We start from the raw sequence: 22,716 nt of genomic DNA, 5'->3' as shown, positions 1-22,716 counted from the left end.
CAAAGGAGAGGATCACGACGGGCCGGGATGCGACGTCACGTCCTAGCTTCGGATTCGGGAGCACCACCAGGCCAGGCGAACGGCGCGCGGGTGATGAGCAGCTCGGCCAGAACAATTCAGCATTCACTGCGGGACATTGCGTCAGCCCAAGTCTATTACCGGCCCGGAGGGTCGCCGTAGATATGTAGTCGAGATAATGATAATGGTTGAACTATCAGGCAGTCGTAGATGCCCGAATCAAGAGAGCGTTCTCGAGATCCAATGGGATCGCCGGCGGAGCCTCAGGGAAATGAGAGGTCGGACAAGGTGGAAGTTGAACTGGGCCACTGGCTGGCTTGCCACGACGACCGACGGCGTACGCCCAGCCAATGGGAGAGGGCCATCTCGGCAGGACGTGGGTGGGCATTAGCTGCCCGTCCCCCTGGCGCATTGGCGGGGATGCGAACTAACTAAACCTGAGCCGCTCTGCCGTCTCCCTTCTCTCTTTCCCCTACCTAGCCTTCGGTGTGGTGGATGAAATGAACGAACTACTTGGTACGGGCTTGTAGCCGATTTCAAGTGCGTGTTGCGTCACTACACGAAAATCACCAAGATCCACAGTTCGCAGCTAGGCTGCGGACGAACTGTAGATGATCCGGTCATCAGGAATCTCGCCGAGGACAGGTTACAATCATGGTGATGGCATGGCCAAGGAGATATTTTCAGAATGATTTTATTGAATACCTAGATAGTCATGGGGACGATGATGTGTGGACGATGATGTGTGGACTGTCGAATACCTTGCCCAGGGGTCCATCTCAGAACACAAGTACAGTTAAGGTGTGAAACAATCTTGTTATAATACAGTTTGTCGCTAACCACTTGGTAGAGCCATGGCGTTGGTCGAAACACCTCTATCACGCTTGTGTTCTCCTGGGCGGGCGTTTCAAAGTATTCAATGCCGCAGTTGGGCTGCGCGCGTTTACAGAAATGACTCTTTGGCTTGGAGCCGCCGGTCGGTCACCCACTTGGTGACAAACGCTTGAAGCCTTCGCTACTGGGGCCGTTTCCTGAGCCAGGGCTCTTGACAGCTAGGGCACGGGACGTTTTCGCCCAGCTGTTTCAACCCCTGGAGAAGAACGACCACCCCAGACCTTCACAGATTCAATTTGGATCAGAGATGCCGTTCTCGCGTCCGTTTTTGTACAAGGTCGGTTGTGTCGAACGCTTATTTCATAGTCCCAGCCTTCGTCACAGCAGAACCACTTGAGCCCCGAAGGGAGAGTTCTGAAGCTCAGAAGACGGTACGTATCATATGGTACACGCGGCTTTCATCATCTGCAGCGGCACGAGGTCAGCAAAAGTCTAGAAGAGACGCCGTCGATCAGTCTTTGCAGAGGGTGCACTCACATTGTTTTGAATTGGAAGGATGAAGAGGAAAGGAAAAAATCCAGTCAATCGCGAGCTTCAGTGGACCTTCTTCTACCCACTGCCCAGGTGGGATTTTTTGCGCCGGGGCGGGGCTGGATTTTTCCGCCCCAATTGGGGTGGCTCCAGCTCAGGGCAGCCCAGCAGCCCGGCTCAAGGTCCTCTCTGCGGGCTGAGGTTTGGCATGAGCTACCTAGCTTGATATCAGTGTTTGGGTTGGCTTGGGAACATCTGATACGATGCGCACGTGAGCGACCAGACTCGAGGCTCCATGGTCAGAATTCCTCCTTTGGCCGCGCGCCACAATGCCCTGCGATGCATTGCCTGCATCAAAGGGCGACCGCTCGCTTTATTGAATCGTGCAGTGCCCCAGTGGCCGCCTGCGCCCGTCCAGGTGCGCCAGAAACGGCCGTTTAGCCAAGAGCATGTACCTGCGTCTGGGTCTGTAGCAGCAGCCCCAGAGGGAGAATTGCGAGGTCCGCTTGAGTAACAACCCGCAGCGGCACGAGTTGTCACTGACTTCTGCACAGGCTATTTTTCATTTCCTGCAGCTTCTGAACAGAAAGATTTCAAGCCAGGCAATACAGTCACTGTGCACGGATTCCTCGGCAAGAGGAGGGACAAGTCCGCGAAGTTGACCTTCTGCGACTTGAAGTCCCCAAAAGGGTTTGATGTGCAGATAGTATCCGCCGTTGATGCGAAAAACGCAGGAGGCCCAGCTTCCGTACTCCACAAGGAGTTCCGAAATATACCTGCCTATAGTCCAGTTGCCGCCACCGGCATCCTTCAGCTGCGGCCTGGCGCAGATGCGAACCTTGCGGGTCCAGAGTCGCAATTCGAACTTCGGTTGACACAGATCCAGAGCTTGAATGATTTCCCCAAGGATATCATAGTCTCCCAGGATGCAGTGTGGCCCTTGTCCGCTCGCCACCTGCAAATGCGATTTGATCCTATGCTCCGTGATCGACTGCACCTGCGCTCCAAGGTCAACTCTACGGCTCGACAGTGCCTGGAAAGCCTAGGTTTCAACGAGTATGAGACGCCAATTCTTTTCAAGTCCACTCCCGAGGGCGCCAGGGAGTTTCTGGTTCCCACCCGTCGGCCTGGGCTTGCTTATGCTCTCCCCCAGAGCCCCCAGCAATATAAGCAGATCCTGATGGCGAGTGGTGCCTCGAACTACTTTCAGTTCGCCCGGTGTTTCCGGGACGAGGATTCGCGAGCCGACAGGCAGCCCGAGTTCACCCAGGTACGTTGACATCGCCAAGCTCTTCCGAAATAGTCTTCTAATCGGCACAGCTGGACATGGAAATGAGCTTTGCGACTGGCTTGGATGTCATGAAGACTGTCGAGGACGTCATTCAGGCCATATTCCGGATGCTTCAGTCAAGGGCACTGCCAAGGGAGCTTGATGGTATACAATACACTGACCCGGCAAGAATAGCTGAACGCTATGGCAACAGCGCGTTGCACGACGAGGGCTCGGCGCTGTGGCCTATTCCCGATAGCAATTTCGTGAGAATCAAGTATCAGCGAGCGATGTCAGACTTTGGCATTGACAAGCCTGACCTTAGAATTGCTGGACATGTAAGTCGGTCAGGAATGCTTTGGGATTGTGCAACAGCTTATAAATTCAGATACAAAGGATTGACCATCTGGTCACGAACAATTTCACCAGCATGATCACGAATCTGGAAACTCCTATCGTCGAAGCTGCTCAGTTCAAACTGAAAGGAACCCTTGCCGAGAACCAAGCATTCATTCGTGGGTTCATGGACCGAATCTCCAACAGTACTATCAACATAGATCCGTCTTGCACGCCTGGCGTCTTCATCTTCGACGAGACAAAGCCACTTGATGGCCTTTCTGCATTCGGTCACGAAGGGGCGGGGGGTATGGCCATGATGGAGACGGAATACTGGCCTGCTCTTGAGCACGGCGATCTGCTTATCGTCCATGCGCGGAAAGATGTTCCATTCCAGGGTGAAGGCTCTACAGACCTCGGCAGGCTCCGCAAGGCCATTTACGATGCAGCTGTACAAGAAGGCTTCCTAGATCGTGACATCAGCCAGAAATTCTGCTGGATCACCGATTTCCCTCTCTTCACTCCAGATGATACCCCTGGAGAAGGCCAAGGCGGTGCTGCTGGCCTCAAGGCTACCCACCACCCTTTTACCGCACCTTTGACGTTGAAGGATGCTGAGCTTCTGCGGAGCGACCCGCTCAAGGCTACAGCGGATCATTATGATCTTGTACTCAACGGCGTGGAAATAGGGGGAGGCAGTCGCCGTATACACCTGGCAGATATGCAAAAGTACGTGTTCACGCATATTCTTCAGATGCCCGAGAGTGGGATAAGCCGGTTCAATCATCTCTTAGAGGCATTAAGAGCCGGTTGCCCTCCACACGCAGGATTCGCCCTAGGATGGGACCGTTTCATTGCCATGCTTTGCGACGTCGAGAGTGTGAGAGACGTCATCACCTTTCCCAAAAATCAGAAGGGTGAGGATCTCATGGTCAAAAGCCCCTCGTATTTGACCAAACCCCAGATGGAGACCTACCATATAGCACCTAACCGCTGGGAGTTTAAGGACAAGAAGGAGGTGTGAAACAAATGTTCCGAGTGTGTACGATAGGTGTAGGATTCTTGTATACAGATGTACCAAACAAAATATAGAAAGACAAGAGAAGGGCCAGCAGCGCTTTAGACCATACTTCACTTAATCAATAGAGCAGAGTTGAATAAGCCATGCAGATGATTGTCATTCTAAGCTACCCTTGGGCCTTCGTGAAGAATTCTTCGACGCCTGTCATCCGGAACTCTTGTCGGTTCTTTTCGACATCGATGTAACATCCTAGAACGTTGAACATCTTCTGCGCTGCTACTAGTCTTTCACCTCCGGGTCCTAACTTCTTTGCCAGCTCATCCTCTTCCTCGTAAACCACCTCAACGGGCTCACTTTTGCTTTTATTGATCTTTTCGGCGAGCTCGCTTGCCGTAAGGGCTTCAACCGCAAGGTCGACCACTCTTTCTCTATAAGCTTCTGGACTGGATAGTACCTTCGCGACTACTGCCCCGACATCACTGCCGTTGACGAGGTCGATTTTGGTCTTCGGCTTCAACGCGGTCCTCAAAACTCGTTTCCCGCCGGGTCCGCTCCAGAGTTCTGGAAACAGATGATTTGACAACGGCGGCACGAAAAGTTGTAGGAAGGTGGCCAGGCGCACGATGGTCCAATTCTCAAAGCCCGCGCCGCGGACCAGGTTCTCGATCTCGTCCTTGGCCACCCAATAATCATATGACGGCAGCTCCGGGCCCCAGCCGGGGAATGATGTGTGGCGTCCGACGCCCGCGGACTTGCTGTGAACGACTGACTTGATGGATGGCGTTGCCTGTGCAGCTGAGATCAAGTTGCGTGCACGGCTAAGTAGTTGCGAACCCGGTCCTGGGGGCGTGTTGATGAAAAGCGCCGTGGGTCTCGTCTCTTGAAAAGCACTGAGCAAGGAGGTCTCATCGTCTAGATTTCCCCTCACGATAATGGCCCCTGAGGACTTGAGCGACTGCGATTCCGGGCTGAAGGGGTCACGGACCATTGCGTACACTACGAAAGACGTGGCAGTGAGGCAATGGCGGACTACGCCCTGGCCTTGATTGCCAGTAGCGCCGGTAACGAATATGCTTCGTTGGGACATTATGAGTTCAGTGGCGGCCTTACTCGTAGTTCATCGATATTCAAGTGCTGCTTTTAAGAGAATGCTTACAAATTGAGCGAACAATTTGGCCAACAAAACGAGCATGGATGAACAAGTGAACAGCTCTGCTGTGAAGAATGATTATAAATAGAGCAGATAGGATTCTACTCCTGTCATTATCTGAATGGTGTCCACACGGGCGTGCGCTATGTCCTCTACATAGTAATGAGGCACAAACAGGACGAACAATGTATTGCTAAGTCCACAGTAGCGGCGGAGCATCGCATTGCATGGTCCGCTTGGGCCTACGGATTCGACGGTCCGTCCGACTCTCCGGCCCGTTCTCCAATCAAGCGTCGGCTTATTAATCCTTCTCCTACATGGCATGTCCACGATCTCCTTCCAGAGGTAACTTGACGTTCAACCAATGTGTTAAACATGTTTTCGCCAGTCTATCACATTATCGTACCCAGAAAGCAACTGCACTCCGGACTGATGCATGATATATTTGAGACCATGCTACTGCCTGCTCTATTCACAAGTTATGCATTCTATCCATAGCAGTATACTTGCATAATGAGGCGCAACCTCTCTAGCATCTTAATGTGCAAATCTAAAGTCAAGTCGCCGGCTACCCTGCAATTTGGTGTTGTGCAAATAGTCCTTTCTCTCGTCCTCGGTCATGGCATTCCAAACCTTATCACGTTGCTGGTTCCTCCACATATAGTACAACTTGGTGAGGATGAATAGGACAATGCAGAGGACATTGATACCAATGAGAATACTGTTACCCCTCTTGTATAAAGGCGCATCATCAGCCATGTAGACAAAATTAGCAATGACGTTGCCCAGTTGAACATTCATCTACATGATTCAGTTAGTCATCGAAGGCCCAAGTATCAGAAACAGAGCGTACATACATTGTATAGAGCAGCTGACACGGATCGCGTTCCGACGTTGTTCGAATTCTTGGAAGTCCATGCTACAAGAATTGCATGACAGTACGGATAAGAGAGCAATGTCGTTACGACCGCGTACGTTCCCCAGCGATCTGTGATGATACCTGGCCAGACACGCAGGGCGATAACGCAGGGCAGGGTCCACACCGATTGCAACATTGAGACCAGTGATCGTTCTTGGACCCATTCTGATAGGCGAGTAAGGAGGATCAGGGTAATTATATGGAAAACGCTCTGTTTTAGGGTCAGTGGTAGTACCAAGTGAGATTGTTAACTTTACTCACAGCAGGTATTGTCAACAAATTGGTGGTGAATGTGTCAAATCCGGAGGATTTCAAGACCAGAGTGATATATTTGGTTTGTGGGGCCTGAGGAATGTAGGCCACAAGGCCAAGCAGGTAGATGGGCCACAAGTCGTAGTCTTTCATCGACTCCCACAGTCGGCGAGGTGTGATCGCTTGTCGATTGTGCATGTCGCCTTTCGAAGGGTCGTCGCGCAGGACCCTGTTGACTACGATAGCAGTCTCGCGGTCTGTGAACCATCCGTTGGGGCGGAACCAGGTTTTGGTCTGCACGGCCGAGGCTGGCATGTAAAAGAATGAAGCGACGCCAACCTATTTCGAGCTGACTCAGCACGCGAAACTATCAAAAGAAATCGGTCAGATTCAAGGCCATTTACTTACCAATAGAGTGACTAGCCCTTCAATCAAAAACAGCCAACGCCTGTCCTGTGTCAGCGTCGTGATATACCCGCATAACGGCTTGCCAAATACTTACCATCCAGCCCAGCGAGCCACACCACTCAGGTGGAAAATAGCGTATGCCAGAAGTGAGGCAACAACAGAGGTAACTGATAATGTAGTCCAAAAGTAACTACCAACATGTTAGCCTTGGATAACATAGCTCATAGAGATAAAACCCTAACCTCAAGCGAATCGGCAGCTCTTTTGACGTATAAAAGTAGCTCAACCAAAGCACTATATCGGGAATGAAGCCGCCCTGGTGTATACACATTAGACTGCACGTTCCATCCAGGAATCACTTGTGAACCTACCTCTAGGGCTCCCAACAGAGCACGGGTGGCGAGGAAGTCGGCTCTCCCCTTTAGAAAGCATTGGAACGTTGCCACCAGGGACCACAGGCAGATCTGCATTGGGATCCATCGATCAGGTCCGATCTTCTTACTGATCAACTGGGAAGGGAGTTCAGCAAGGAGAAAGGCGATCAAAAAGACAGTGTTTCCATAGTTATAGTCTAAGTCCACGGTCAGTGCTGTTTGTGATTGTGGCAAGTTGGATTACTGGCGTACCGTCTGTAGACAGTTTGAGATCGGTGAGCATTGTGTCCGACACAGCTTGAACGAGGTTGCCACGGTCGACTTGGAGGCCAAAGAACATGACACACTTAATGAGGGAGGGAGGAGTTAGCTTGATGGATACAGACCAGGTATTCAATGATAAATCTTACTGCCCATAGACAAACGCGCCAGTCCAGCTTCTTTACAATCCTTTTTTCTTCTTCCGCTGTCCAAGTCAAATCTGGGTCGAATTCGTGGCGCGATTCGTACCTCGACGCCTCGTAAACCGCCTTCCAATGTGCAGCAACTTCAGGGTCGAGGAACGGGTTCTTGGCATTGTAGGACTCGTCGTCGGACTCGGATTGGTCGCTTCGGGAGGTCTCTAGGGGTAGCTTCGCGTCTACGTCCCTGAAGTTGCCTTCCTTCTCCGAGCCAAGCACAGGCACACCTGATTGGACTGGAGGGATTGACATCGTGGCTATAGATCTTGGCTACAGATCTTGGCTTCAGACCATCAATGGAATAGTCAATTGAATAGCGGGTTGAGGTGTGCCGAGACGTAGGCGTTATGACTAGCGATGAGGGACGGCCCGTCCAAGAGGACGAGCGGTCTGGGCAGCAGCATCGTCTCCAAATATCAACTCTTCCTTCGTCACTACGATGATGGCCTCAATCCATGCGCCGATGTCAGAATTCCGTCTATGAATGGCGTGATACTGCGACGTTTACCGAGAAGGAGACTGTAAACCGATGATGTGACTGCCCAAGTGGGGCCTAGCCAATTGCGTGACACCAATTGATGTTGGCTCCATAACGAAAGAAACCATCACCAGGGTAGGATCTCTGGATTCAGATGAATGATGCAAACCCTATGCACATACTCGATAATGAACAAGAAAAGGATGCGAGAAATCCAATCCCTTGCAATGAGTGGTCTAGCCCGGCGACACGGCATGGTGCCTGGTGGAATTGTGTGCTGCAAGCGAAGATCCAAGCCGATCCGGCCAGTCGGGTCTGGGAAACTGCCACCTTAAGAACATACTGCTAGGTTGTATCTAGAAGTCAAGCTAACTTACTGTCATTAGGGCCGTTCAAGGAGAAAAACGGATGGCCCTATGTCAAATGCAGCAATTACGTGGCATACTTCAATCGGCTTGCCCTGTAAAGAGCTGAACCTCTCCAACCACTCTTCAAGCAGGACCAAAGAAAACATGCGATTACAAGGCTGGGGACGCGACACTCCTGAAAAGGTGTTAGCTTGAATATATCAACTGGAGCCAGGACGCGTCAAGCTATCGATGACTAAGAATAAGTTATCTGCGGAGGTCACAATATGAATGGCAACAATCAGATGACACCACCACCACCACTACCACTAGGACCAAAAGAACGGGGGCGCAGGCCCTTTTTTGCTGGAGTTTCTAGGGAGCTTGCTAGAGACACATGTTCCTTGGCACAGTCTTATCCTCATGCCGACCCCTTCAACTGCTGTCCAGTCGTGGTTGCTTTCTAAACAATCAGCAGCCCTGTTCTGACTGGTTGCATGTCAGATAAAAAGGCTGTTTCAACACAAAGTAATCCCCGCGAAGAGCCTTCCAATCCCCAAGAGAGACTGCTGATGTAACGTAATATAGTATGTAATTAGCCCCTCCGCCGGTGGTTGCTTTGCTTCTGGAGAATATATCGTCAAATTGTGCTACCAAGTGAATCTATAAGCTCAGCGACCTGTCTGGTCATGTTTGTCCGCAATAACGTTGAACATCGTTCATGAACCTAACTTGAGATACAAACAAGGCCCTTTTATTTTCCAATTTTATTTCTCAAGTGCGCACCTGTGCCGCCTTCTCTTTTCTTCAAGTTGACCGTGTATTGTAATACCACTCGGCTAGAACAAGGGTCGGTCCCACAAGAATTATCGACATTATCACACGGGCTGCCTGAGGCTGAACAATGCTGGGTGGCAGATCGACCAGAGAGCCTCCAGAGCCTTCGGATCTTGGCTACAATCTCAAAGGCCAGCCGGTTTTGCACAAGAAACTTCTTCGCGAAACTCTGCTGATCTTTCAGCGAAAAGTCACACACGTGAGCCTTTGCTTTGGGGCTCATGCTGATACCAGCCCAAGGCTGATGGGGAACAGGGCGCGGGGCGCCTAACCAATGCGCTACGGGCCTGCCAACGCCAAAGCCAAGGCCGCCCGCCACAGGCCAATGGTGGGGATTTGCGGCGTAGCTCGGCGTCGAACAAGGTTGTCCATACTGCGCCTCCCGACAATCAGTGATCAGCAATCCAGCCGTAGCATTCAAGGCCAAAAGGCGGCCTAAACGCTCCGCTATGATTGGCACGCATTTCCAGGTTGCTGCCTTCTACTTGGGAAGGAAGACACAGCCTCATTTACGGGTTGGATTCCTGCGCCGCAGTCTACTGTAACTTATGTCATATCACGGCGATCGATGCATATATACCGTTCATATCTCCCTTCCGTCTGTGAGGATTGATTAATTACCACGCCATTATCGATCAATATCTGTATACGCTATCAACATTTACAATTTTCGAAGAAACCACCCCACCATGCGTACCTACGAAGGAATCTGGACGAAGAAGCTTCTCGTCCCTTGCTGGGTCCTGCAGTGCATATGCTCGGCCATCTTCATCATCGCCGCTATCCTAGCCTTGGTCGCCGCCTCACGAACCAACAAATACATCACAGACAGTTACGGCTCCTCGGGATACTCCCAAGACGTTGTTCTTGACGCTGCGAAAATTGAGGGTGCTGTTATCTTGGTCGTCGCCACTGCCAACATTGTCATCAACATCGTGGAGGCTTGCTTATATGTGAAGCGCAAACTCAACCCCGTCATCGCACTCGTTTTCGCCTGCCTCAAGACATTAGTCTGGCTTGGCTACTTTATTCTCATCATAATCGCCGCCGCCAGTGGGACTGTCAGCATTCTCTCGCTGATCTTGGGACTTATTCTGGCAGCTACGTCGGTCATCCAGCTGATCGCATCGTCCAAATACACTCATCAAAAACGCAAGGGCCGGTTCGCCCTTGCCAAGCAGACGAATGGGTCGGTTGACTATGTTTGAATGCAATGATCAAAGATGGATTTTTTGTTATTATAAACAACTGTACCGGCTGCGTCAACATAAATCCTGACGAAAAAGCGCGTGTCAGTCACTATTGTACGATTGGTGTAGAATAACTTTGATTAGAGACATTAGATGATACCCAGAGCCTGAAGTATAATAGAATGAAGTTGAGCGAGCTTTTAAAGAGCTGATTCTCACTGAACACTTGATTGGAAAATCCGTGTTTTGGATGACACTGACACTGTTGATCTTCCATCACTGCCGGCCATCCCCAGTGATTCGACTCGCATCAGCCGAGACGCTAGGTCTCGTGCGGAGAACCCACTCAGTTTCAACGACAACCTAGGATATATCCGCTCCTATACAGTCGGATGCGGGGAAATGGGCCAGTTGCATGGCATGCAGCCAAGTTGGCCGGCAGTATTTTGCGTCATTACTTCTATGCCCGATACCGAAACTCGGAACGATATGTTCTCTTCCCCAAGATGACTTTTAATGGTTCTTTGTTGATTAACATTCTCTTTTGCAGCAATGGAACATCCCTTTAAAAAGGTGAGAAACGGCTTGATCCACGGCTACAAATAATAGTACTAAATGTTTATTACAGGTAGTCGTCGTGGGAGCGGGCCCCTCAGGCTTGCTCCTGTCCCTCCTTCTGGCAAAACATGGGATCCCCGTCCATCTCTTGGAAGCCTCCGACAAACTTGATGAGCGGCCACGAGCAGCCATCTATGGACCACCGGCGATACCGGATCTGAAGCGAGCAGGAATTCTGGAAGAGGTCCGTCGACGGGGCATGACACTCAACACTATGGCATGGCGCAGATATGATGATCACACCTACATCACGGGGATGGATGGAAGCATCCTTGCGGATGTTGATGGCGAAGATTTGCGTACAACGTGCCTCGTTCTCGATGAACTCGATCGATTGATGCTGGATGAGTTCGTTACCAAGTACAACGGCCAGGTTTCCTGGCAGCACAAAGTCGTAGATGTAGGTCAAGATGCAAACTCGGCTTGGGTTGTGGCCGAAACCCCGGAAGGACAGGTCAACGTGCACGGCGACTACGTCGTTGGTTGCGATGGTGCTACCAGCCAGGTTCGCAAGTCACTGTTTGACGAGTTTCCGGGGTTTACTTGGGATCAACAGATTGTTGCTACGAACGTAAGTCAGACCCACGATCTTCACCGCTAGCTGCACGCAAAATTGCAAGCATTCTAATATTTGCCTAGGTGTACTACGATTTCGAAGGACAATACGGCTTCAGTAACAGCAACTTCATAATCCACCCGGAGCACTTTGTTGTATGTCCAAGTTGCCCAATTGTACGCTCTGAAAGCCGCTTACCGATGCATGCGTACAGATGATAGCAAAGATTAGCCGTGATGGGCTTTACAGAGTGACTTACGGAGAACTACCCGGCTTGACGTGGGACGAGATACAGAAAAGGCAGCCATGGAAATACGAGACGATTCTCCCCGGACACCCGAAACCAGACCAGTACAAGCTAGTCAGCATGGCTCCATACAAGATGCACCAACGATGCGCACAATCATTTCGAGTTGGAAGGGTCCTGCTTGCTGCAGATGCAGCTCATATATGTAACCCGTAAGTCTTTGGTGACTATAGAAATTTACAAAACGGAGAATCTGACTCTGGGGCAACAGATGGGGTGGCCAAGGGATTACTGGAGGCTTTGTTGATGTTGGCGGCCTCTACGAATGCTTGGCCGGTATATGGGATGGTAAGGCAGATGAATCAATTCTGGACATCTACAGCGAAAAGAGGATCGAGAAGTGGAAGAAAATTATCGACCCAGTTTCACAGGACAACTTTAGACGTGTGTCGGACCCAGATCCGCATACCATGATTGATCGAGATCCGGTAATGATGGCCGCTAAGAAGGCTGAAGGTGACAAGGAGTTGACGAGGAAACTTTGGCTCAATTCCTTGGATCTCAGATACGATTTTACTCAGCACTACAAGACTGCATAGAGTTTGCCGTTGGTTCTCATCTGAGCAAACGATTGTACTACTCGTTTCGAAGCCTTGATATAAATATGAAGTAGCAATTGTTTCATGCAACCTTCCCGAACTTTTCTATCCTTGATGTGGTACATATTCATTGTCATCCTCAGTGCTGAGGACTCACTTGATAATAACTGACAGAGCCTCGGTTGCTCTGAGGTATAAAGTGTTCAACAGCAAGACTCAGTCCCTGAGGCGAACTAATTCAATACCGTGAGGCCCCGCTGGACTCTCCGTTTCCTGATGACTCCTCCTGGTTCTATCAATCCCAAAACGAACAGTTTTCCTCTCCCGACTCAGATGGTGAGCGCGTACAAACAGATTTGAAAGAAATGAAAGGCCCGCCACAGCGACATACTAGTTCGCGTTAGACAATGCATAGAAATGTTATGAGCGAATAATCACTTACTACTATCCATACTGCCTTTAACGCGTTGTAGTATACTTGTCTCACCGTGTCTTGTTCCACAGCTGGTAAAGACCCAATTTGTTCAACATTAGCAGTGGCTTCGTTCCCATAAAATGCCGCAGCGAGTTCGGCACCAATATTTTTGACCAAGTCACTGTTGGACGAAGCCATCTTGTTCTGGAAGACAACACCACCGACGACAATGGCTACAGCCGTTGCGATTGAACGGATAAAGCCCATGGTGGCTATGACGGCAGCAGTGTCCGACTCTCTCGAGGCAGCTTGTGCAGCAAGTAGAGGCGGCTCCATATTCATCCCGACTCCCACACCTGTAATTATCTCGAAAATGAACATCTTCGTCAACCCTTCGCCATACTCCAGATTGAGAAAGAGCCCCGCGCCAAGTGTTAAGATTACCTGGGCCACGTACATCACCGGTAGATAGATACCAGTCCTCTGGATGAAAGCACCTGTACACGCGGCTGTCAAGGAGCTCGACACGATCAACGGTAAGAGGTGAAGCCCGGAGCCCAATGCATCTGCTCCGAGTACTGACTGGGAATATAACGGCAGGTAATAAGAAAGCCCAATCAGAATATAGAAGTTGCAGGAAAAAACTGTAAATGCCGCCACGGACGATCTATTGGAGAATAAACGAAGAGGTATGACCGGGTTAATAGCAAATCTCCACTCGTTGATGATGAAGATCCCTACAACAGCGCTGCCGAAGACGATGAGTGAGATGACGGTGACAGATGACCAAGGGTGAGTTACGCCTCCGAATTGGAGCCCAAGAAGAATCATAAGGGCGGAGCCGACAATGAGCGCGCTTCCCGTCCAGTCAATCGCTTTGAGACCGGCAGCGATTGGTGTATTGGCCGAGGGCACTTTCAAGAAAACTGCCAGCATAACGAGGACAACCGCACCAATAGGCACTTTGTTTCGATTAGCTTGGCGTCACTTTGTCAATTGGATGAACTTACTGTTAATCCAGAAACACCACCTCCAGCTTATCGCCGTCAGATCGACTGCATTACTTTCCAACAAGAAGAGAGGTCACTTACTCTAGTCGGGTGCTGAACACACCACCGATCACAGGCCCAACTGCGCTTCCCACTGCCCAAACGATAGACGTAACGGCAAGATACAAGCCACGATCTCTAAGAGAGAAGGTGTCACATATGATTACGTTTACCATCGTGCTCATACCAGACGCTCCGATGCCTTGGATGGCACGGCCCGCGATCAAAGATTCCATAGTTGGTGCCAAGGCGCATAGCAGACTTCCTCCGAGGAATACGGCCATTGCGATTAACATGATCGGCTTGCGGCCATATATGTCCGAGACTGATCCCCAAACAGGCGTCATTGCTGTGTTTGCGAGGATGAAGGCTCCCCCGACCCAGATGTATCCCGATACTGCTTGGAAGTGATTCACTGAGTGTGAAATGGTCAGCAAGATCATCATATTTGAGGCGGCCTCGCAAGATGCGCATTGTGGCTGAAATCCAGAACATATCCTATTGTCGAACTTCTTCTTGTTCGAAGTCTACCGCTTGAGGAATTGCAAGACGATTGTGAGTGCCACTTACCGATAGCAGGAATCGCTGGTGTGACGATGGTAAGGTCGAGGGAAGATAGGAGGACTGATAGACAAAGGGGAGCCATTACCAGGACAATGTCATTGCCGGTCAACTTCTGTGTGCTTGGAGACGGCTGTGTGGGCAACTCGATTGTAGGACTGCTATGTCGTTCACTATTCTCGATTATTACATTGGCTTCATGCGACATCTGCGGGTCTGACGCCTGCTTAGGCGACGATGCTGGGTCAGCCTGTGCTTCGCCACCGGCATAAGTCGTGGGAGTGGATGAGTTCATGATGTCGGGCATTCTCGAGACGAATTTTTCTAACAGCTTGATTCTCTATTGAATGAGTTGAGGATTACGAGGATTACGAAGCACCTATTGTGGAAGCCATGCGACGGGCCATTTCTGCTGACAAGTGGCTGTGCCGCCGGTTCCGAACATCCGAAGGATTGACTACATTACGGGTAGATCCGTGCAGTGTGCACATCTGTGGTGAAAGTCCAGCTACAGAACCACAAAATCCATGTATTTTTGAAATAGATCCACATTGCTGGTACATCGCTTCGATTCTGGCTCACGTATTATTCCTATCATAAAACCACCGGACATCGTATATACCCACGTAGTACAAATTACCCACGCCTGTGAAAGAAGGTTTGCTCCACACCTATCAATTAAGCCTATTACATGCCATATATTTCAAACTAATATACGTCATATAGCCACTTTGTTACAGAGCATAAGCTGTAACACTCAACTATGATGACTTTCGTGGCTGTCACTTCTGGAAACAGATGAATGAAGCAGCCCGCCACAAAAGACCCTGAAGGTCAATAGGAAGGCGCCAACTCCAAAGCCGCCCTGCACATCGTTCTTTACCATTGTCCAGGCGACAGCTACTAGAAGACACAGTAAGAACCCAACGCAACCCGATAGGAAAAACGCAAATGTGTCTATACCCTCGACGAAAGCTAGCCCCCAACCTACTGAAGCCCCTTTCTGAGGGCAGGGCACGAGTCTCTCTCGCAGCTTTTTGGGGATTCTCTTGTACAAGTCCGGAAGCACACCTGCATGCGTCGGGTGCTCCAAGAGGTGTACGAGAAGATTTGACCCAATAGGCGGCATGAGGTCGGCTGGCATTGGGTCATAGACGTATTGGCTCTTCAAGTTGCTTGGAGGTAGCGTTGGGTGAGACCTGATGTCGGTAAGACCTGTGCGGTAAACCTCGAACTGTGACTCAGGCAGGTTAGGTTCAAGTCGAACTCGTCAGTGTGGGGCTACGGAGGACATTTGTGAGCCTACCTGGACGAAGCGTATAGCCTTAACCCTGCGAATAAATGAGAATGGGTGCCAGCTTCGGCTACTCATGTACGTAAACCGTAAGAGGGAGAAAAAATCCTGGTCTGAGTCAATAGTACAGACTTCAGATTGATACAGTTTCGATATCAGACGCCCAAATGGAACGCACGCGAGAATGAAGTTGTGATGGTCGTCAGTTTGCAGTGAGGCTGGCCGGGGGCGACACTTTCCCAGTTCATTGCGGGTTTGATTCTGCCAGTATTGCGGTAGACGAATGTCGCAGTACTTGTTCCGAGAAGACTTGACTCGAGTTGGTTTATTACTGGGGACATGCAAAGCACTCCGTCTCGGTCTATTGGCCTCCAGGTCCGCTGCCGCCTTGGAAACAAATCCGTATTGATCTAACAGAAGCTTCAACTCATCCAGCGCACCAGATCGTGACTCAAGGTAGTCGTCGTAAAGCAGTTGCCCACAGCGCTGGGATCCGTCAGTACTGTTCACACCTTCTGTACCAGAGCTCGGACTTACGCAGGCGTAGTATACTCTCTGCTTCGCTGGCGGGATTTCAGATATGAGAATTGAGGAGCATACATTGTCAAACCATTTTCGGGCGGAGTCGAATAGGCGAATATGTAGAGGAAGCAAGAGAGGCTCCTCCACCAGTAGCCTAATATTCTCCCTGAAGCTGTAGAAAGGATCCGTGTGGAACAAGAAATCTTGGAACGGTTTGAATTTCAGCGGCTCCACTTGCTCGGAAATGCAAGGTTCTTGCACTTCGTCCGGATGCTTCTCAAGGTCGTCGCTTTCGTAGTAATTGCGCTTAATAGTAAGTCCATCCAAGCCTTGTTGTCGCAAATGGTTGCAAATATTTTGAGCAACTATCCGTTTCGATTGCTCAACAAACCTTGCTACCTGTAGTGTTTCGGTCGAGTTCTCACAATACTCAGGGTCTTTTGCAAGGTTCTGTAAATCCAAGCTATAACGCAAGATAAGGCGCGTTATCTGCTGATGCGCAGATGCTAAGGAATTTGATCGCAAGAAGAATTGCGGCCACAGGTATTGAAGGTGACTGTCGTACACTAACCCATCTGACAGAATATCTATGGCATTAAGCGGCTCCGGAACCTGCGCAGATGCCATGCTAGATACGCCAACATTTACATCAAAAAGAGATGTCATAATGGTAGAGTAATCATCGTCTGACGTCTCTATATCGATCGGATGATGTTGAGACTCAACCTGGCTGGCTATAACCGAGTCGGGAACTTGATCTTGCCGTTGTTCTTGCGTGGGGTCAGAGAATGTAGAGGATTTCGCTGCATTTTCTACATGTAGTTCTTGAACAATGTTTTGATTACGCTGCGTATAGTCGCTCTGGGGTCGTGTTGAATTCTGTTCATTGTCTGGAGACACTGGTTCAACTGCTGACCCTGTTCGGGGCCTAGTTGTGTGCCCTTCATGGACAAGCAACTGCGGCTCCTGCGGTAATGGTGGCAAGGGATCATTCTCAGCTTTCCGAATCTTCTCAATGGCCTTTTTAAGCGTGATAGGGGGCTGAGACTCCGCTTTTGATGATGACTTCCGTATGATATGTTTGGCTGCAACCTGTTTCTGACCCGCAGTATTCGGGGCCCCTGCTACTTCATAGTGGCAGCTTGGAGTGTGAATCTGGCAGGCGTAGCCTACATGAATGGTTCGCCTCGTGATGCCATGGCCACGACGCCCATAAGAACCGCATCTGTCGACGGCATGCTGATAATAAAGACATCTGCACTGACTATATAGCTCTACAAGCTGATAGCACATGTCTGTAGCAACGCGCCGGACTGGCCGTGGTCAAGCAAACATCAAATTCCAAGCAGCAAGAGCGAAGACAGACGCTGATGTAATACATCGGGTTCGACAGTTGGCTTGATGAGTGAAATCTTCGGTGTGCGTAGGCCTCCAGATCTGTGGTGGGGCTATGCAAAGGCCCGCTTCAGGCCGCAGCAGAAGACACCGCCACCGTAACCAGCAAAAGGCACATCCCGTGCATTATTAAGAGTAATGTTCGTGCAACCATGCCTGGGTAGTCACTGCTAACGCCATGCATAAGAGATAACATCCCACTGTTCGACTAAACACATGTCGAGTTGCACCAAGAGGGTGGTAGCGATTTCGAGCCATCGAGCCCAACAGTAACTGTAGTACCTAAGGTGGTGAAATATATCTAGTGTCAATGCTTAAAATGTGAAGCAGCTACCCCCAGTTTGGGTTCCGAACCGTACTGGAATAGGGGCTGACCGATTATTTGCTGTCGCATTTCAGGAATCTAACTCACAAGTACGCTCGGTGAGACGAACCATCCAGTCTCGAGTCAGCCGATTGCCAGACCGACGGGATAGAAACACTTGAAGCGGGGTTAGTGCAAGTGGCGACATCGCGTCAGTCCAGATTACTTGACCGCGACAACAATCTCCCTTCGATGAATGTTGACATAATTGAACCCTATTTCCATCAGTAAGAATTGACTCCGTAATATGACTCCCTCGATCGTCAACCTATCTTCTGACGACCGAGTCGAAGACTCGGTGCAGAGCCAAAAATTGACCAGCACAGAGCAGAAGTCTGGCCCACCACAAGTGCAATCGATGGGAAAGGCGAAGGACGGGAGGAACTTGAAGATCAGGAAGTACCCACAGTTCGCATCTCTGGAAGAAGAGCGTTTGTACAGGAAGCAGCACCTGGCTGCTGTGTTTCGTGTCTTTGCAGATCGTGGGTTCGACGAGGGAGTAGCTGGACATATCTCGGTTCGAGACCCCATCCTCACAGATCATTTCTGTAAGCACCCACGATCAAAAGCTTTGAGTGGTCATAGCTGACAACCATCTATAGGGTTGAACCCCCTGTCCATGCACTTTTCTCTGATAAAAGTATCAGATCTCATCTTGGTTGATGAGGATGGACTGGTTGTAGAGGGCGACGAACCCATAAACACCGCCGCTTTCACGATCCACTCAGCAATTCATAGGTCTCGTCCGGATGCGAATGCCGCGTGTCACGCCCACAGCGTTCATGGCAAAGCATTCTCTGTGTTCGGTCGCGAACTGGAGATGATCACACAAGACTCTCTGCGTTTTTACAAAAGCCACTCAGTTTATGACAACTTTGGCGGAGTGGTAGTCGACCGTGAGGAAGGTGACCGCATCGCAACGGCTTTGGGCACTGGAAAGGCAGTCATACTACAGAATCACGGCTTGCTGACCGTTGGCCAATCAGTCGACGAAGCTGCATTTTGGTTCATCAGTCTGGACAAGACATGCCATGCACAGCTACTTGCAGATGCCGCTTCCGCTGCAGGTTATCGGAAAAAGTTTGTGAACGACGAAGAAGCACAGTATGCAGTAAAGGAAGTCGGTGGACCAGAGAAGGGATGGTTAGCTTTTCAGCCATACTATGACGAGCAACTTGCCAAGACCAAAGGCGAGTTCTTACAGTAAAGCAGGCTCCTCAAGGTTCGGGCTTATGGTCATTGATTGAGTTGAGCCGTACGTTGGAATTTCCCTAGTCCGTGCCTAGGAGGTAGTGGGACGAGTTCTGGTATGGTAGAGTTGAAGAAGTACTCTCTAATTACGATACTAAGTAAGCAAGCTAATACTATCCAGCGTCAACAAGGTTTCAGAAGAGTGGGCAGTTATACAATCTATGTTTCTTACCGCTTACAGTCGTATGTTCCATTTAAAACGTATATAAAACAGAATAGAAGAAAAGAGGGTACTGGTCTCACATGAAGTTCTGCTTGTTGGTGATCTGACCCGGTAACGCACGAAACTCAAGTCTAGCCTATATTTCTCGTTCATCATTGACACGTTCACCAGCGCCTCCCTCAGATCATACATAGTAGTCTCCATCAAAGGGGGAAGCACTTATCAGACCTGACTCTCAGTGATGATAAGCCAGTTATACTCGTGGTTAGCTTGCTGATTAACTGTTGCCTGAACCAGAGAATCACCTACAGCAGAGCCACAAAAACACGTTAGTGAATAGTATACATCAATTTACATTGAATTGTCTAAGTCGTATATGGATGGTCCTTTGTTTTGGCCATTTGGTGATTTTCATATTCATACATGTAGTGCCAAGTCCTTGCACCAACGCCTCCTTTCCAGTTTAAAATGAGTGTGTGGGTATAATGATGCATGCAAAAAGAAGTCCAGGAAATTTCCAGCCTTTCTCTGAATCGTCCAAAAAGCCTCCACACCTAGTGTAGGCAGCCCCAGGCCAGAATAGAACAGTTGCAGTCTCTCTCTTGAGAGTTCGTCGACGAAGGTGTATCGAGCAATTCCAACTCATTCATATTGAACGAGAGCGGCTGGCACAACTAGAGGGCCAATGCCCGTCGAGCAAACCTCAAGTTGGTCTTGGCGTTCTTCTTGGCAGCTGGCGCGGCGGCGGCGGCAACGTTGCCTTTCGCCGCAGCTGGAGCGGACGCAGCTGGGGGAGCAGCAGGGGCAGCAACCGGAGCAGATGCAGCCGGAGGAGCAGCCGGGGGAGCAGCCGGGGGAGCAGCCGGGGGAGCGGCCGGAGGGGCAGCAGCGGGGGCAGAGGCAGCAGGAGGGGCTACGGCAGCACCCTTACCCTTTCCATTTGCTTTGGTAGCTTTGGCGTCCTTAGCAGGAGGAGGTGCAGCTGCGGTGGCGTTTCTATTTCCCTCGCATTAGTTTTGTACGTCTCATATCAGGGCGTGAGGTGTAACATACCCAGCGGCAGGCGGCGGTGGCGGGGCAGCACCGTTGGCAGGAGGTGGTGGGGGAGCAACACCGTTGGCGGGAGGCGGCGGCGGCGCGGTAGCGTTTCTATGAGTCCCATTAGCTACATGATCATTGGAAGGACAGGCACCGTCACTTACCCGGCAGGAGGAGGCGGAGGAGCAGCAGCGGGAGGAGCACCGGCATCAGCCTTGGCAGGCGGTGGCGGAGGAGCTCCGGAACTGTATGACTCTTTTAGCTGAAGGCATAGTATCGTGCCGTCATTGTCACTTACGCTGCAGGAGGGGCGGCCGCTGGTGGAGGAGGTGGTGGTGCCGTACCGTTTGCGGCCGGTGGCGGAGGAGGAGGAGCGGCAGCGGCTAGAGCAGGCGGTGGTGGTGCAGTACCTGAGATTACTTTGTAAGTATAGAATCACTAGCATGGCACCAGTCAGAAACACGTACCATTTGCGCCAGGAGGGGGAGGAGGGGCAGCACCATTAGCCGCTGGCGGAGGAGGAGGAGGGGCGGTTCTGATCCATTTGGTGTAAGTAGAGTTCTTCGCTGTACACGGGCTGGAAAGCTTACCCATTGGCTGCCGGGGGAGGCGGTGGTGGAGGAGGAGCAGTTCCGTTGCTGTTGATATTAGTTAATAAATCGATCGAAATGAATTGGGCAATGCGACATACGCTGGAGGCGGCGGAGGCGGGGGTGGAGGAGGTGATGTGCCATTTCTAGGATACCGTTTAGGAGAGTGATATACTCAGACGAGTACGTGCAAACTTACGCTGCTGGCGGAGGGGGAGGCGGTGCGGCACCGTTTGCCGGAGGCGGTGGAGGGGCAGCTCCTGCAAAAGAAGTCAGAACATCCCTCCCATTATCGAATCACCAGGAAGACTTCTTTATCTGTCATCGTGGTGCGAGGTATAGACTAACCGTTGGCCGGCGGCGCTGGAGGCGGAGGCGGCGTACCAGCAGGGGGAGCTGGGGCGGCAGCCGTGCCAGATGCTGCAGCTGTGCAATTGATTAGACACTGGAGCCAAAAGAATTTCGATTAGAATATAACATACCAGCGGGATCGGCTGCGGCTGCTGAAGCGAAGGGATCACCACCGCCCACACGCTTGACAATGCTGTCAACGTAGTCGTAGAGACCTCGCTTGTCCTGGAGATCCGATCTGGCAGTGAGCTCGTCGTTGGTGTTGTCACTGAACTGCGCAGTAGCGACAGAGTTTGCCAGGAGAATGGCGACTGCGGCCTGCCGCAAAGAGATAGAGAAAGGCATTTTGAAAAAGGAGGAGGCGGGCCGAGCCGACGAAACTAGAAATGAAGAATGAGAGACAGAAGGACTCGAACCGTCGTGTAAAGAATGAGACGAGACTGGCTGTGATGGAGGTTCTAGAAGCTGATGCCCGAGGACGACATTTATGTACAAACGATTTCACGCATCACAACTCTAAAGTAGCCAAGGTATAGGTGACCAAAGGAAAATAAGGCCAAGACTGAGTGGCTCAGTTCCCTGATCGGCCCAAGGTTCCGAAGGTTGCTCTCGCAACTCATAACGAACCACAAGGATCGTCTGGAACAGAGCACATCGGGTGGATACCAGATCGGTCAGGTCCAGACTAGACACCACTCGGCAATGGCACTGAGCGTTACCTAGAAGCAGCCGAGACGAAGCATGTTTAGGTTTTGGCGCTAACATGACCCATGGCTGCCGTGTATGGGGAGGCAAGGAGGGTCTGTGTTGTGGGACCTATAACGTCTAGGATCTAACCTACCGACATACCAACCCTTGTTTAAGACGCCAAGAACGGGAATACATATCATTCGGGATCGACCTGCACCTAGAGTGAGATCATAGAAGCATCAGCCTTTTGTGGGTCTACAAGGAATGAGTCTATCTGGCTCTTGGGTCTGGGCCAGGTTCACATCCAGATGGAGCTCGACCATAGCATGCCCAGTCGCGTGGTGGCTGAGCAGCTGGAGATGTCGCAGGCCAGGTCGGATGAAGCCGAATCTTGCATCACAACTACCCTTACCTGAGGACATCAGACCAGATGAGTTGCTAAGCTAGTTACAACATGATTTCTCAGCCGCTTCGCAGGTAGAGTAGTGACCCAGCGCACAGCCGAGAAATTGCCTTGGCTCATTGAAAGTGGTTTGTTTTACACTGTGGGTGCGTCATGGAGTATACACCAATGATCTGTTGACTAT

General features: G+C 50.7%; 9 protein-coding genes across 9 annotated transcripts; 4 read left to right on the top strand and 5 right to left on the bottom strand.

Moving 5' to 3' along the window:
• Positions 1 to 1,678: 1,678 nt before the first annotated feature.
• Positions 1,679 to 4,013, top strand: JN550_012083 (uncharacterized protein; the record flags this gene model as incomplete). The annotated part of the gene is made up of 4 exons (XM_049310520.1): positions 1,679 to 1,883; positions 1,938 to 2,653; positions 2,704 to 2,991; positions 3,042 to 4,013. 4 exons carry the CDS (start codon positions 1,679 to 1,681, stop codon positions 4,011 to 4,013), a joined length of 2,181 nt encoding a protein of 726 aa, XP_049165915.1.
• A 163-nt stretch (positions 4,014 to 4,176) lies between these two features.
• JN550_012082 (uncharacterized protein) lies at positions 4,177 to 5,097 on the bottom strand (the record flags this gene model as incomplete). Its single annotated transcript, XM_049310519.1, has 1 exon — positions 4,177 to 5,097. One exon carries the CDS (start codon positions 5,095 to 5,097, stop codon positions 4,177 to 4,179), a length of 921 nt encoding a protein of 306 aa, XP_049165914.1.
• A 600-nt stretch (positions 5,098 to 5,697) lies between these two features.
• JN550_012081 (uncharacterized protein) lies at positions 5,698 to 7,826 on the bottom strand (the record flags this gene model as incomplete). Its single annotated transcript, XM_049310518.1, has 9 exons — positions 5,698 to 5,961; positions 6,018 to 6,290; positions 6,341 to 6,670; positions 6,740 to 6,779; positions 6,834 to 6,929; positions 6,982 to 7,055; positions 7,111 to 7,310; positions 7,366 to 7,459; positions 7,524 to 7,826. The coding sequence occupies 9 exons, from the start codon at positions 7,824 to 7,826 to the stop codon at positions 5,698 to 5,700; spliced, it is 1,674 nt and encodes a 557-aa protein (XP_049165913.1).
• A 2,099-nt stretch (positions 7,827 to 9,925) lies between these two features.
• Positions 9,926 to 10,444, top strand: JN550_012080 (uncharacterized protein; the record flags this gene model as incomplete). The annotated part of the gene is made up of 1 exon (XM_049310517.1): positions 9,926 to 10,444. One exon carries the CDS (start codon positions 9,926 to 9,928, stop codon positions 10,442 to 10,444), a length of 519 nt encoding a protein of 172 aa, XP_049165912.1.
• Positions 10,445 to 10,978: 534 nt separating this feature from the next.
• On the top strand, positions 10,979 to 12,446 carry JN550_012079 (uncharacterized protein; the record flags this gene model as incomplete). Its single annotated transcript, XM_049310516.1, has 5 exons — positions 10,979 to 10,999; positions 11,055 to 11,615; positions 11,684 to 11,755; positions 11,815 to 12,059; positions 12,119 to 12,446. The coding sequence occupies 5 exons, from the start codon at positions 10,979 to 10,981 to the stop codon at positions 12,444 to 12,446; spliced, it is 1,227 nt and encodes a 408-aa protein (XP_049165911.1).
• Positions 12,447 to 12,662: 216 nt separating this feature from the next.
• JN550_012078 (uncharacterized protein) lies at positions 12,663 to 14,766 on the bottom strand (the record flags this gene model as incomplete). Its single annotated transcript, XM_049310515.1, has 5 exons — positions 12,663 to 12,836; positions 12,889 to 13,823; positions 13,872 to 13,897; positions 13,953 to 14,325; positions 14,481 to 14,766. The coding sequence occupies 5 exons, from the start codon at positions 14,764 to 14,766 to the stop codon at positions 12,663 to 12,665; spliced, it is 1,794 nt and encodes a 597-aa protein (XP_049165910.1).
• A 462-nt stretch (positions 14,767 to 15,228) lies between these two features.
• Positions 15,229 to 16,953, bottom strand: JN550_012077 (uncharacterized protein; the record flags this gene model as incomplete). Its single annotated transcript, XM_049310514.1, has 6 exons — positions 15,229 to 15,374; positions 15,435 to 15,705; positions 15,778 to 15,802; positions 15,944 to 16,251; positions 16,303 to 16,750; positions 16,859 to 16,953. 6 exons carry the CDS (start codon positions 16,951 to 16,953, stop codon positions 15,229 to 15,231), a joined length of 1,293 nt encoding a protein of 430 aa, XP_049165909.1.
• A 1,340-nt stretch (positions 16,954 to 18,293) lies between these two features.
• On the top strand, positions 18,294 to 19,253 carry JN550_012076 (uncharacterized protein; the record flags this gene model as incomplete). The annotated part of the gene is made up of 2 exons (XM_049310512.1): positions 18,294 to 18,594; positions 18,649 to 19,253. 2 exons carry the CDS (start codon positions 18,294 to 18,296, stop codon positions 19,251 to 19,253), a joined length of 906 nt encoding a protein of 301 aa, XP_049165908.1.
• Positions 19,254 to 20,134: 881 nt separating this feature from the next.
• On the bottom strand, positions 20,135 to 21,784 carry JN550_012075 (uncharacterized protein; the record flags this gene model as incomplete). Its single annotated transcript, XM_049310511.1, has 8 exons — positions 20,135 to 20,456; positions 20,514 to 20,609; positions 20,663 to 20,743; positions 21,089 to 21,136; positions 21,190 to 21,234; positions 21,288 to 21,348; positions 21,437 to 21,514; positions 21,571 to 21,784. 8 exons carry the CDS (start codon positions 21,782 to 21,784, stop codon positions 20,135 to 20,137), a joined length of 945 nt encoding a protein of 314 aa, XP_049165907.1.
• Positions 21,785 to 22,716: the final 932 nt, after the last annotated feature.

This window comes from Neoarthrinium moseri, assembly GCF_022829205.1.
Source record: "Neoarthrinium moseri strain CBS 164.80 chromosome Unknown scaffold79_Wmoseri_CBS_16480, whole genome shotgun sequence".
NCBI lineage: Eukaryota > Fungi > Ascomycota > Sordariomycetes > Amphisphaeriales > Apiosporaceae > Neoarthrinium > Neoarthrinium moseri.
Note: the sequence above shows the minus strand (reverse complement) of the source record. Positions and strands in the feature narration are given on the sequence as shown.